The following is a 14,423-nucleotide window of genomic DNA, read 5'->3' as shown; positions in this document are numbered from 1 at the left end:
TGTGCCCTCCGCCACACACCGCTTGGTGGCTAGCGGAGTATATACGTAGATATAGTAAGGATCAAATCCTAGTCAAAGGCGTCTACTCTATGAGAACAACTGCCAGTAATTGTAACTAGCTGGCCGTTACAATTTGTGCTTGCAACTGTGCTAACTAACTCGGAATTGGCGCAGTGTACCGAATTTTTTTCTTAACAATAATTTATCAGCACGACCTATCCTGCGACACTTTTGCAAGCTATTCAGACTATTTTCGAACACCCTGTAGTGCCTAACCGGCACCTGTTAACAGCCTTTTTGAATAAGTGTGTTTTAGTAATATGCTTAAGTAATTTACTGTACAATTTTATCCCCCGATAAAACGATGTGTGAGTACTTTGATACATCTTTCATGGTAAGTTCAGTCTGGATCTTGTTCTATGGTCATGTACAGAGTTTTTTGTGCAGTAATTATTAAGGTTATTAAATCAATTTTGATATTCGTAATTAATTGGTGAGTGGAGTTACATGTAAATAATACCAGTCAGCTTTTTAATTGTGATTACCGGTTGATTCATGACCCCAATGCGTTAATTATTCCCATCTTCACCTACACAGTTAAACTAGGACGTAATGATCTGCACTACTTACTTGATTTAAAACAGACGGCTTTCTGTTGAAAGCTCTGAACCTAAATGAACTGAAATGAATCGCGTGTGTTGCGTGTTGCAGGCATGCAGAACCTGTCCATCTCGTGCGCTCTGGTCTGCCTCATCGTGTTGGGCAGCGCCGCCCTGGTGGGCGCCTTCGGAGTCCTGCGACACCAGATCAGCGCCGTCCTGATCACCGGCGTCATGTACCTGCTCGCCGGTAAGCACTCGCAAGTGTCTGCCCACCTGAAAGAATGGTCTGGAAGTGGAAATTGATCTAAACGATTGGGCAACTGCTATGACATTATCTCCCTCCCTCGCCCTCCCCCTCTTCCTCCCCCTCTCTATCTCTCTCTCTCTCTCTCTCTCTCTCTCTCTCTCTCTGTGTGTGTGTGTGTGTGTGTGTGTGTGTGTGTGTGTGTGTGTGTGTGTGTTCGTCTAACTCACTATCTCACTCGTCCTCTGTCTCGCGCTGTCTAACTCTTCCCCCCCCCCCCCCCCTTTCTACATCATTATCCTCCTCTAACTCATTCCCCTTCTCTCTTTCTCATTTGTCTTCTCTCTCTCCCATTTTCCCTCTCTAATTCAGTTTTCCTCTGTGCGTCACTCTGTCATCCTCTAATTCAGTCTTTCTCTCTCCAACTCATTCTTCCCTTGTCAAATTCACTGTTTCGTTCTTTAATCCATTCTCTGTAACTCACTAACTCTGAACCTTACTGACAAATTTCTTGAGATGGTTCCTGGACTGAGAAGGGTAAAAGATGTGCGAACTTTGTTAAGGTACTCTGCAATAGAGCATTTATTTAATTCATAGTTAGTCCCAAACCCACAGAGGAAGAATGCGTCCAACGGGTCAGCGATTTTGCTCATCTTTCGCGTGGTTTTAGCACATACTTTCTAACAATCTGCGTGGTGTCTGCGACTGTTCTAAGTCGTGTCTCCCTACCACTTTCGCGCAACGACGCTCTGAGCGTGTTTTTTAGGGAATTGACTAGTTTGAACCTGGGACCTGTTGCTGGTAAGGAGACGCCAGATCACACATGACATGTAGAGTTCAGTGAGACTAGCGATGATATAACCAAATACTTAATGATTTGAGCGTCAGCTCCACTGCACTCCCTGTAAAAGAATCTTAATGCTAACTAAATTTAGTGGAAGGGGTTCAAGGCTTTCCTATTTTTAGTTAGCTGGTAAAATAGCGTCGAAAAAGCAGTTAAGTTTACCATTGGAATTTTTATTCTACTCACAAAACATTGTTTATAAATTGCACTATTGATAAAAGGAAATATTTTAATTCAGGATGATAAAAACCAACTGTGTTCAACAAAAATGTGAATGAATATTCCCTGAATGGGTTTCCAAGTTCTACAATGGATCGAAGGATGACCTATGCCATATCACATCTATAATCTAGATTTAAGTTAAGTTTCATAAAAGAGAAAACTATCAAAATGGTCTACAGTGATCCTCAATTATCTTTAATTACTTATCTAACTTGTCGTAAATTACAGTGGCTGATGTGGCTTCTCAATAATTATATAACAGAAAAATCATCGCGTTTCAGATTATGCGCTCAAAAATGCGGCATCGGGTGCGTTCATTACCTTGTCGGTGTTCGTCAGAGGGCGGCGGCCGGCGCAGCTCCATACAGCTCGCCGTCTCGGAAGCAACTCTTTCCTAACTTCTCCTTACTACAATTTACCAAAGTTGGTTTAAAAAAAAAACTATCTGGCTGTGTTTTCATCTGACCAATCAGGGTCTCGATGTTAACCTTAAGCTCCGCCTATAAAAATTCTGTCTATCCAATGAGAAATGTTATACTTTTCGTGGTGCGGCAATGTTTTTAACGTTTGCAACGTAACAGAGACGCGAAAAAGTCTCACGCTAAAACTCGCAGCTGGTGTGGCCCTTTTAGTGCTATCGTAATATCTATACTGTTCTTCTGGAGGGCTCTATCTTTTAACATGGGCTGGGGGGTGGTCCTGGTGGTTAGCTAGTGACGTGGGTGTCCGTCCCTTATCGTAGGGCCTTCTAGCTTAACACGGTTCTGTTCTCGGCTTCTGTTCTCGTTTCTCCCCGCGGAACTGCGTCTGTCTCACGGTGGGAAGGTATGACATGCATTTAGGCATTCTTGTGTTAGTCTGTGGTATTCCATTTGCTCACTCGTTACTCGTATTACTTTGGTTAATTTAATGTCAGGATTTATTCGGAAATATGTGACATACTACTGGATTTTCTTATCATGTCAGGGTTTTCATGGAAGGTGTTGGATTTGCCTGACACCTTACAACTTAGGTGTAACAGATGGTGCTCTTTCAAAGTTTTACAGTCCTGTTGAATAACGCACGAGCCGGCCGGTGTGGACGAGCGGTTCTAGGCGCTTCAGTCTGGAACCGCGCGACCGAAACGGTCGCAAGTTCGAATCCTGCCTCGGGCATGGATCTGTGTGATGTCCTTAGGTTAGTTAGGTTTAAGTAGTTCTAAGTTCTAGGTGACTGATGACCTCAGCAGTTAAGTCCCATAGTGCTCAGAGCCATTTGAACCATTTGAATAACGCACGAGAGTACCAGCCAGTGAGCAGCAAACTTAGTGCTAACAGATAAAACGTCACAGCAGTCTTCCCGAGTCTCATTCCATCTTCTTTTTTTATCTTCCATCAACAAGTTCTATTGCTACAACGAATGATATTTACTCGAAAAAGAACAATAATAATAATGTTAACTATTCTAGCATATTCATGGCAAAATATAATAACGATTTGTGATGAACAATTATTGGCGACACGTTCATGAGTGTATCGCAGTTAGTGTGCATTGTTCAAAACAGGTGGAGCTCAGTATGAAATGAGTGCGATACACGCAAGCATGTAGGATACATAAATAACTGTTCATTACATCACGATTCCGTATTTTACCTCGATTGTCCCTCGCTACATGTATACTAAAATGATTATCATTATGTTGATTCCTTCCGAATAAACCTGATTCCTTGTATCACTACAAGTTTTCGATGGATAAGTAGAAATAAGAAGAAAACGGATTCGAAAGCAATACGAGCAGACTTCTGTTCTGTAGTCTTAGCTGGTCGCCACTGTGATGGTATGAGGTGCCAGTGGGCACACAGGATGTCATATCTGATGCACTTAGTTGGTAAGTTGGATAGCAGGCGTTACGTTAATGATGCGTTAAGGCCGGTCTGTGACTGCACTATATTGAAGTCCTCCATGACGTTAGTTTTCAACAAGATAACCCAAGACCACATGTTGCCCTTACTGTCCTTATCTACCTTGACGCAGAGGATGTTCGACTGTTGTCCCGCCAACACGTTCCCCAGATCGTTTACCCACTGAAAACACTTGGTCATAGGCTACCAAGACAGTGGCATGCCAACACTTGCAGCCTCTATGATTGGTGAAGTCATAGAGCTGAAGCAACATGGTATGCCGGACCTGTATCTTTTATCGAAGCTCACTTTTTTCGAATACTAGCTGAGTTAGAGGCGTTGTTGCTGCCAGGAGTGGCAGGTCTATGTACTAAATTTGGCACACTGTTTGCCATTAAAATCACTGCAAATTTAATTATCTATTCTTCCTTATACTGTATACACACAATAAATAAAATTTCATTTTCGGCAATCCTTCCTGGATCAGCAATTTTAACTGGTATCAAAGTATATTCCAACTATTTTTGACACAGACACGCCCCACGTTCTCTGTTCAGTAGCAGGTTGATGTTCTGTCTACAGCAGTTGTTCCCAATCCTTCTGACTGGAATCAGATATTACGAATGACCCCGCATTCCCCCATCGTCATCAACCTATACTTTAGAATGAAGAAGAATTTTCTGTAACAAATTTTTTTAAGGTGACGAAAGATAAATCATATTTAGTTTTGAAGTTGTTGCCTTAAACTATGTTAAACCATGAACCAATGAATCAATGAAACAGTTGGCACTGCTTATTTCTGACAACCTTTTTTTTTAGAATGACACAGCAATTCTTAGTTCACCGCAAGTGGTACATAGAACACCTTCTCAGAAAAGAAAGCTAACTGTGCACATTGAGGGTAGACACCTGGTACAAAACATGTGTCCTCTGCACCACACCTCCCCGCAGCGATGCTTGCTTCACCCTGCGCTCCCACTGCAAATCAACCAAGTTTAAATATGTGCACTATACTCAATTGCTTGGAAATCACTTGTACGCTAGACTCCTCGCTTTTTAACGGACTGAAACTGGAAGACTTCAAGCTACAAATGCTTTGTGTCTGACCACTCCCACTAACAATAATAATAATACTGTGTTGGCCCTACAGCAATGTAGCAGCCATTTTAATTTGGAGAAGACATTTTTGTGATATATATAAGCATTTGTGGCGTATATGTTTCAATTTGTTTTTTCCTATACGCATGGTTCAAAGTGCAAAGTATGAATGCCGTGCATGCACTATATGAGGAAAATGTTCATACATTTGTTTCGCCTCCACCCACTGTATCATGCGTTAATGTTAGTATTAGGGAAAAATTGTAATTATTGGTAATACATACTCAGTATTACAGTCGTATGAAACAGTGATAATGCTAATGAACTTTCAAAAAAAATTTGTTTCGTGACTAAAACACAGATTGGCCGATGTGGTCGAGCGGTTCTAGGCGCTTCAGTCCGGAACCGCACCGCTGCTACGGTCACGGGTTCGAATTCTGCCTCGGGCATGGATGTGTGTGATGTCCTTAGGTTAGTTAGGTTTAAGTAGTTCTAAGCCTAGGGGACTGATGACCTCAGATGTTAAGTCCCATAGTGCTTACAGCCATTTGAACTATTTGAACTAAAACACAACCGAACCCTTTTGTTTTTACCACTCAGCAAATTTTATTTTACCCCTCAGGATGTAATTACTCCCATACTGGGAACTTCTGGCCTACAGTAAATAAACCACCATTCGACGGCGACTTTCGTTGTTCCTCTTTCACTTCAAACAAAATGTTAATTTTTTTATTATTAGCAAGAAGAAAGAACGAAATCATCTTAACGACGTGAGCTAGGGAAAAAATCGGAGTAATCAGTGGTCGCTGTTTCGCTTTTAACAGTATAACACGTGACCGTGAATCGGTATTTCAGTGCCTATAAGGGCTTTGTAATGCAATGACGCCTTATAAGACATCGGACTTCGTGTAAGTAGTTTAGGATACATGCAGGTTCTGTTATTGACCACGCAGTACGCATTTAAGACAGCTGTAACGGGAGCCGGTCAGTGGCTCACCGTATTTACAGTGTCCAGCTGATATTGTTGCTCGGCGTTGCAAAAGCTCGAACAATGTTTAAAAATCAATGTTAGGACAAGGAACCATGATAGTATTAAATAGAAACGTCATCTCGCTCAAGACTGTATTGATATAAGAAGTATAAAACTAGAATGTCACCACCTTATATTGACTGCTGTGACAGAAGGAGCATAAAAAAGAAGAGTGATACAGGAAGCTGAATCTGATTCCTCTATCAACTTTTTTAAACAAAATCCAAACGACTTTCCAGCCTTTACATACTTTACAGGAGTTTATAATGCTGGCTGCGCATTTATGAGCTTGAGTAGGGTTTTATTATTTCAATTAAAATAAAATGTTAAATATGATGACATAGTCTTGTTCGTTGCACTTTCGTCTTTAAAAAATAATCTTTGCGTCCACGTTGGACACTCCCTGTAACCGCTGCACTAGGTGGAACAATCCCTTGCAGCGAGAACACTGGTCATCGACAGGAATTCCCGAAGCCTTCTTATTGAACTGTAACAAAATAATTTTCTACACGTTATTTTCAATTTGTTCTCTATCAGCATACATAGAACATGTAAAAAATAATTTTCTATAAGCCATTTTCAATATATTCCCTATCAGCATACACAGGATAAGTGAAAAATTTAAGTTCTAACAAAATGGTGATACGTTTAAACAAATGTCATTTTCTTCGCCCACAAAATCAGGAAAAAAGACTGCACCAAAAATAGATATAGCAAAACGGCTGCGTACGCTGACCGAGAATTCAATTTAGAATGCTGATATCAGATTCTGCTGGCATCAAATTCTGATCAAAATCGAATGTGCCGTTCCCAACTTATGTTTCCTACCAATTTGTAAAATACTATTTCGATAAAAACGCGTTTAAGTTTTGGGGTTACATTGTTAGTAGTTGAGTTAAATATAGCTCTGGTCAGCAATCCTTGGCCGATACACCAAGCCTTCCAGATCCAAAAGGAGGTCCTCCTCCATCTTCCTCATGGAAGTGGTGGTCCTGAGGGCCCCTTTGGCAGCTTCTGTTATCTGTTACTCTGCTCGGTCGACACGCTTTTCGTCCTTTTTTTTCTTTTTCTTTTCTTTTCAGAAGTTGTAAGCAGGCTCGTCCAATCTCAAGTTCGAGGATGTTCATGGTTTCCATCATGCCTGTTGGGGCGTCGTTTAAATTACGTGCTACCACACAGGCCACGATATCGACTGTTTTTCCCCGCTGTGGGTGGTTTTGGGAGATCCTGTTTCACAAATCGCCTTGTAACTCGATAACGGATTTCTGGCGAACTGGGATGAACGCTGCAATAAAGTAGACATTCCAGAGCACATTCTAAGACAGAAAAAAGTATAGAGTTTTTGAAATTTTCAAAGAGCACTACCCCCTTATGAAGGGAGAGCGACATGCGCGATTGATCGTGAGCGCGAGCTCTTCACCTGTTACTTACTCGGCCGGAAGCGATGTAAGACGTGTTCCTAAAGAAGGCTGGCCGCCAGCCATTGCTCCAGCATGGGACACGGAGCAGAGCAGGCCGTCTCCGTCACCGAGCCTATCGACAGCGCGCCTCCCCCCCGCCCCTCCCACCCCCCCTCGGTGTCCCTGACCCGCCTCGCAGCGTCGCGACGCCCCACTGGGACCGACGCCAACTTCCCGCCACGTGCGCCGTCATTCGCTCTCACTGCCCAGGTCGGGCGTCCCTATTGGTTTAATGTCGCGCGTGAGTCGTGGCGTACGTCCAACTTTCACTGCCAATATTCATCCAATGCGCCCAGCTGGGTCGTACCACAAAAAGTAACTGACAACTCGGCTCCACGCAGCCTATTGTCAGCTTTTAAAAACAGTGTTCGAACCAATTGTCTGTTCGTTATGCAGCTCCACGAAATGCTCATTACTAACACCAGCGGTAGAACACATAAATGAATGTAGAAATCGAACAGAGGAACAATGCTAAATACGAAGCAAAAGCGGCACTGTTTAACATATTTTACGTTTAACGTGTAATCAGTTACAATAAACTCGTTTAATGTTATTATTCAATAAGCAGAAGAGTCTAGGTCGCGTTTTATTAACTGTTAAGACGGTTTCGGACGAGTCAGGCATCCCACAGACTTAATTCTAAAATACAGGACTGTTGCTAACATTGGCGTCAGTTTGTGTGTTTAAAATAATGTAGTTAAAAAATTTGGCTTCAGAGACGAAAACAAAGAATAAAACTGTATTGTTTCTCTGTTACTTTTGCATTAGGTTTTCCTCTTGGTCACCACATACATACAACGTTTTATACCAGTATAAAGGGTATTGGGGCTGAACATATCATGATACAAAAACAATAAAGCTGCATGTGAAGATGGAATCGTAGCGGAAATCCTCGAATCAGCAGGCCCAAATACTATAAAAGAAATCACCGAAGTAATACAAGACATTTGGCGAACAGAACGAATTCCGGGCGACTGGAAAAATGCATTAATTCATCTGCTACACAAGAAAGGAGATAGATCGGATGTAAGCAACTATGGGGGAATCTCATCGATATTAGTAGCTTATAAAATCCTATCCCAGTGCCTTCTCGATAGAGCACAACAACAAATAGAACCAAAATTTGGAGAATACCAGGCCGTTCATCTCCAGAGCAAATTCTGAACTTAAAACTAATCTTAAGACATCAGAGAACAAGTGGCAAAGGTGTTGTTTGCACATTTGTTGACTTTAAAAAAGTCTACGATTCAGTTGATCGTCAATCAAATATTAAAAGAACAGGGTTTGCATCTGAAAACACTTGCAATGATACAACAGACATTGATAGACACAAAATGTAAAGTCATATTTATGGGGGAAATCTCTGAACCTTTTCTAATCAAAACAGGAGTAAGACAAGGAGATGGACTTTCTCCACTACTGTTCAACTGCGTCCTTCAAAAGGTGATTCAAGAATGGCACAAACTGAAATCAGTCCTCAAGATTGACCAACCCATTAATCTCGGCAGAGGAAACTTAACAGTAGATTTCTTAGCATTTTCAGACGATCTAGTCATCTTAACTCGCGATGTTTCAACATCGAAAAAACAGATTGAACTCCTGAAAGAAACTGCGGAAAAAGTCGGCCTGCAAGTATCTTTTGAAAAGACAGAATATATGACTTTCAACAAACAAGCACCAAAATTCATGGAGGCAAAATATGGCAAAATTAAAAGAGTCCCACAATTTAAATCTGTCGGTGAAACGATTCAGGAAAATGGAACAGAAACGAAAGCCAACGAAGTCAGATGCCAAAAGATGGGCACCGCTTATCGACTCACTCAAAATATCTACAGTAAAAAATGTGTCTCCAAGCACACAAAACTACGACATTACAATACCGTCATAAAACCAGAATGCCTATACGGATCAGAGACACGAATTTTAAACAGGAAAACACACACAGAAAAAATTCAGAAAAAGGAACGGAAGATCATAAAAAAATTTTAGGCCCAAAACTTGTAGATGAACAGTATCGGCTCAGAGGCAAACAGGAAATCAAACAATACTCTAATACTCACAGTGACAGTAGAAAACGCAGATTAAGATTCTATGGACACATCAAAAGAATGAATCTGGACAAACTTACAAAGGAAATAGTTGAATTCTATGAAAACAGGAGTAAATCTAAAACAGACCCAATGAAATGGATTGGTGAAATCAAAACAGAACCGAAACTAGCAGGAATTACACCATAGGATATCCAAAACAGGGAAATCTACAGATCCAAAATTCACAAGTGGCAAGTTGACCAAGAGGAGACACCAAAGAAGAAGACTGAACAACGTGGTCTCAAGAAAGAAAAGAAGCCCACAGCAAAAGAATGAAAGAAGTATGGGCACAAAGAAAGGCAAATGCACGCCACTAAGTACTTTACATAGTCTTAATGGGCTCATTCGCATGTAATAACTTGAGACGCATTTGAGATATTTATTGGCAGTTTGCTTTTAAAAGTATGGTCACTCAAAATGTTTTGCGTGTTTGATTGCGGCAGTTTGCACAACGTCCGCATGCGCAAACTGCTTTGTTTACGTAAAAGCGCGTTAGTAGTCATGTGGACTGCACAGTAAAAGATGTTCTGTGTGTTATGCCACAACGTCCTCGCGACGTGATCTTTCAACAAGATGGCGCACCTTGCCTTTTTGCGAACATTACGAGGGACTGCTTGGATCATGAGTTCCCAGATCACTGGATTTAGAGGGGTAATCCTTCGTCTGTTTGGCCGCCTTCTGCCCGGACATTACGCCATTTGATTTTTCTTTGTGGGGCTTCATCAAACGTGACTACACCAGTTCGTGATCTGCCAGATCTGCGTTGTTGCAGCCATTGCAAATGTTACGCCTGCAGTGCTACAAAACACTTGGAGAGAAGTGGAATACAGATTATATGCCTTTAGCGCCACTAATGGAGAACATGCTGGATGTGTTAAAAAACACATATCGTCAATAAATATCTCAATTCCTTCTCAAGTTATTACATTATATTTAGCCAGGACACACTGTATTTCAAAATGTACCTCATAAACTCTGTTCACACTAAATTCTTTCCTTACTTTAATTTCTATTTTTGAATTTGAGAACGGACATTAACGTACGCCACCGCCGGGAAAATATCGCGCGCTGTGCAGTTCACAAAATCATTGCAAACTAATGGTCAGCAATTGTACACATCGTATTTTTATTTGAATTGAACAATTAAGGGAAAATATGCAACACCAAAGAGTTGGGCGACATAAACGAAAGTTCTTGGTTAAATTAAGTAAATTTACTTTATTCAACTCTTACCTAAAAGAAAATAATGTAAAAATGAAATTCCACAAAATAAAAGTGTAAGGAAACATCAGAAAATTTTTTAAAGAAATGTGAATATCGTCAGAAGACACATACATCTGAGGCATCTTAGAAAAGCAATCTTGATTTTAGAAGCAGTCGCGAATTAGGCAGCTTAATGCCAGGCTAAGCCGCGCGGAGTGGACGCGCGGTTTGAGGCACCATGTCACGAATTGCGCGGCCCCTCCCGCCGGAGATTCGAGTCCTCCCTCGGGCATGAGTGTGTCTCTTGTTACTTTAAGGTAGTTTATGTAGTGTGCAAGTCTAGCGACCGATGACCTCAGCAGTTTGGTGCCTTAGAACTCACACACATTTGAGCATTTTTTGAGCCAGGCTAAAAACAGCGAATTAATGAAAATAAACTGCGTCATATGTCGAAAGGTGTTAAATAAATCGTATCGTTGTCCCTACGTGGACGACTGTAACAACAAAAAGCAAACGATAAAAACCAGATCAGGGCCCTACCATGCTAGATGTCCAGAGAGGTTTACTCTTAATGCAAATGGTAAATTATCAGAAAATGCAATAGGCACCTCTCTGGCATACCTAATTAATGTTTTCTAATATAACGTCTATCAAACATGATACAACAAGATGTACTACCTACGAAATATTTTTACAACTTCTTAAATACATTGTGATTTGCTGCAATGTTAGACTAAAGTCTCTTGATGGCTTTGCTATTAAGAAAACGCTACAGACATTAATGTTATTAGTTACTTTAGGAGCAGCCTAGTTCGCTATATGTTCGCTTCACTCAAGTTAATATGGAAGGAACAGAAGAAGTCAAGGGAATGAAAAAAAATTACAAGGTGAATACAGGCGAAACAGAAGGTACTAAGGCATGTTAATACTTCTTCATTATTACTCATTAGTGTGGTCAGAAAATGACAATGATCCTCTATTTGTAGGTCACAGAAGTGTCACTTTTGAGGCACATCAAAAGTTTTGGAAAACATCAAGATTACTAAGAAAAACTAAGTGTCTTTGAGTCCTGTTGACTCTGAGCAAATACAGTAAAATTTCAGAATCTTGAGTGTGAAAATGTTTTAAACATAACATTTGAAAACATTATTTTAACTCTTTTATTTCATTTATCTATTATTGCCATACCATTTGTTCTACTTACTTTTTGTACCGAATAGCTTTAACATTGTATTTATGTGACTAAATATACCTAAGGGTGATCTTCTGTTAATAATGTATAGTATTCAGTGAATAAGATATTATTTTTGGGTTAGCTTTATACTTTTAAAGCTGCCATCTTTCCATTCCACGATATGAACATCACAGATCATTATACAAACCTCATGTTCTAGTAGAAGGGCTTGAGTAATTTATACATTGTTATTAATGTCTATGAATGTGAATGTGTTATAATTAAGAATTTTAATGGCATTTATTAAAATTGCTATACTGGTACAATATTTTCCACGATATTTATGGGTTGACTACCATAAGCCCTAATATAATTTAAGATTGCCATAAAAACAGGATGAGTAACTTTCTGCACCTTCCATTAATTGTTTAATTGTGAATATTGCATCATTTAAGATTTTCCTTTGTGAATCGATTTTTTCTTTCTATATTATGTTTTCTGGCATTTGGAGCAATTTTAATTTAATTATAGATATGTATTACTTTGTTGGTGGTATTCAATATTGATATAATTTTCATATTATTTTCAGTTGTCTGTCTTATGTTTATCAATTATGTTACCGACTCTCCAGACATCATGATTTTTACCAGAGCCCTAGATGTCTTTCAACAGTTGTACAATTTTTTTTTCCATTTTGAACCTGCATATTTTATGAGTTAAATGTTGAGTTATGATCAGAAAAATTTTCCATTTTTACATTTTTTCTTAACATTCTCCAAAACAAACATAGATATTCTGTGAAAGTCACCATTCTCCTTACCACATGTGACACGACTTCCCTTCATTAACAAGCGCCTGTTTGTAACAATTGTTTAAATCTTTATTAAATATAATATTTTTTGTTTGATCTATTGTTCCATATATATTCATGCAAGTAATGCATCAGTGTGTTTAGAGAATTTCAGTTTTCAATGTTTTCTAGTCTTCTTCTCACGTGTTTGGTCCTTGTAATGCTGTTTACCATCTCCAGGGAAAAAAGTCCAATATTTGACTAGTGCAGGAACTATTTCTTAAATTTATCACTTTCTTTCATTTCATAAGTCCTTTTTCAGTTTTTCATTTTGAATTCAGTATCATTTCTGTATCACATTCTAAAAAATATATTTTTTCAGGAAAAACGGAATCAGTTATTCTTGGAAAGGTCTTTCAATAGTTTCCCATTTCAATTTACTGACTTTTCATCATGTGATCCAATTAGTTTAGGCATTACTACCTTTATGGTTCTAACATTTACAAGGCCTGTTATCATTAAAGATTCTCATTTATTAACTGTTGTTTATTGTTTCTTGTAGTTGTTTTTAAAATAATTCTTTCCCTCCTTATCCTTGAACTAACACATAACCCACAATATCTTGTATTATTTTGATTTTCATAGGAGTTGTTAATTCACCATTATAACAGTACTTTAGAATTTTTATTTCAGTCTTCTGAGTGATAGTACTCATACAGCCCTCTTACTTTTTCTTCACTCTGGACTAAATAAATATCTAGTCATCTACTTCATGAGAGTATTTGACTTTTTTTTGATACTGTTAGTTTTTGTCTTTCCTTAACTTCAGTCAGTTTTGAGTTAATTCTTCTGGTGATATATGTTCAACTATAGATTATCTAAAAAGTTTTTGCCCATTGCTGTTTCATCTGGCGTTTTGCCCCTTCGACTTTGTGAGAGATATCCCAGTAAAGGCAAGTGGCCTACATTTGTGAAATCCACTGATGGAACTTTCATCTCAGTGCCTGCATATAGACAATAGTATCCCACAATGCCCCCCATGAACCATGGACCTTGCTGTTGGTGGGGTTTCTTGCGTGCCTCAGCGATACAGATGGCCGTACCGTAGGTGCAACCACAACGGACGGGTATCTGTTGAGAGGCCAGACAAACATGTGGTTCCTGAAGAGGGGCAGCAGCCTTTTCAGTAGTTGCAGGGGCACAGTCTGGATGATTGACTGATCTGGCCTTGTAACATTAACCAAAACGGCCTTGCTGTGCTGGTACTGCAAACGGCTGAAAGCAAGGGGAAACTACAGCCGTAATTTTTCCCAAGGACATGCAGCTTTACTGTATGATTAAATGATGATGGCGTCCTCTTGGGTAAAATATTCCGGAGGTAAAATAGTCCCCCATTCGGATCTCCGGGCGGGGACTACTCAACAGGACGTCGTTATCAGGAGAAAGAAAACTGGCGTTCTACGGATCGGAGCGTGGAATGTCAGATCCCTTAATCGGGCAGGTAGGTTAGAAAATTTAAAAAGGGAAATGGATAGGTTAAAGTTAGATATAGTGGGAATTAGTGAAGTTTGGTGGCAGGAGGAACAAGACTTTTGGTCAGGTGATTACAGGGTTATAAATACAAAATCAAATAGGGGTAATGCAGGAGTAGGTTTAATAATGAATAAAAAGATAGGAGTGCGGGTTATCTACTACAAACAGCATAGTGAACGCATTATTGTGGCCAACATAGACACAAAGCCCATGCCTACTACAGTAGTACAAGTTTATATGCCAACTAGCAATGC

The 14,423-nt window shown here is 39.7% G+C and overlaps 1 protein-coding gene across 1 annotated transcript in view; it reads left to right on the top strand.

Moving 5' to 3' along the window:
• The first annotated feature begins 713 nt into the window (after nucleotides 1-713).
• LOC126455606 (uncharacterized) overlaps nucleotides 714-14,423 on the top strand; it is a 34,548-nt gene continuing 20,838 nt past the window's right edge. The window contains exon 1 of the mRNA XM_050091367.1: nucleotides 714-849. Within this exon, the coding sequence (XP_049947324.1) occupies nucleotides 714-849 (136 nt within the window). The remainder of the gene's footprint in view (nucleotides 850-14,423) is intronic.

This window comes from Schistocerca serialis, chromosome 2, assembly GCF_023864345.2.
Source record: "Schistocerca serialis cubense isolate TAMUIC-IGC-003099 chromosome 2, iqSchSeri2.2, whole genome shotgun sequence".
NCBI lineage: Eukaryota > Metazoa > Arthropoda > Insecta > Orthoptera > Acrididae > Schistocerca > Schistocerca serialis.
This window is presented reverse-complemented; position numbering and strand designations above follow the sequence as displayed.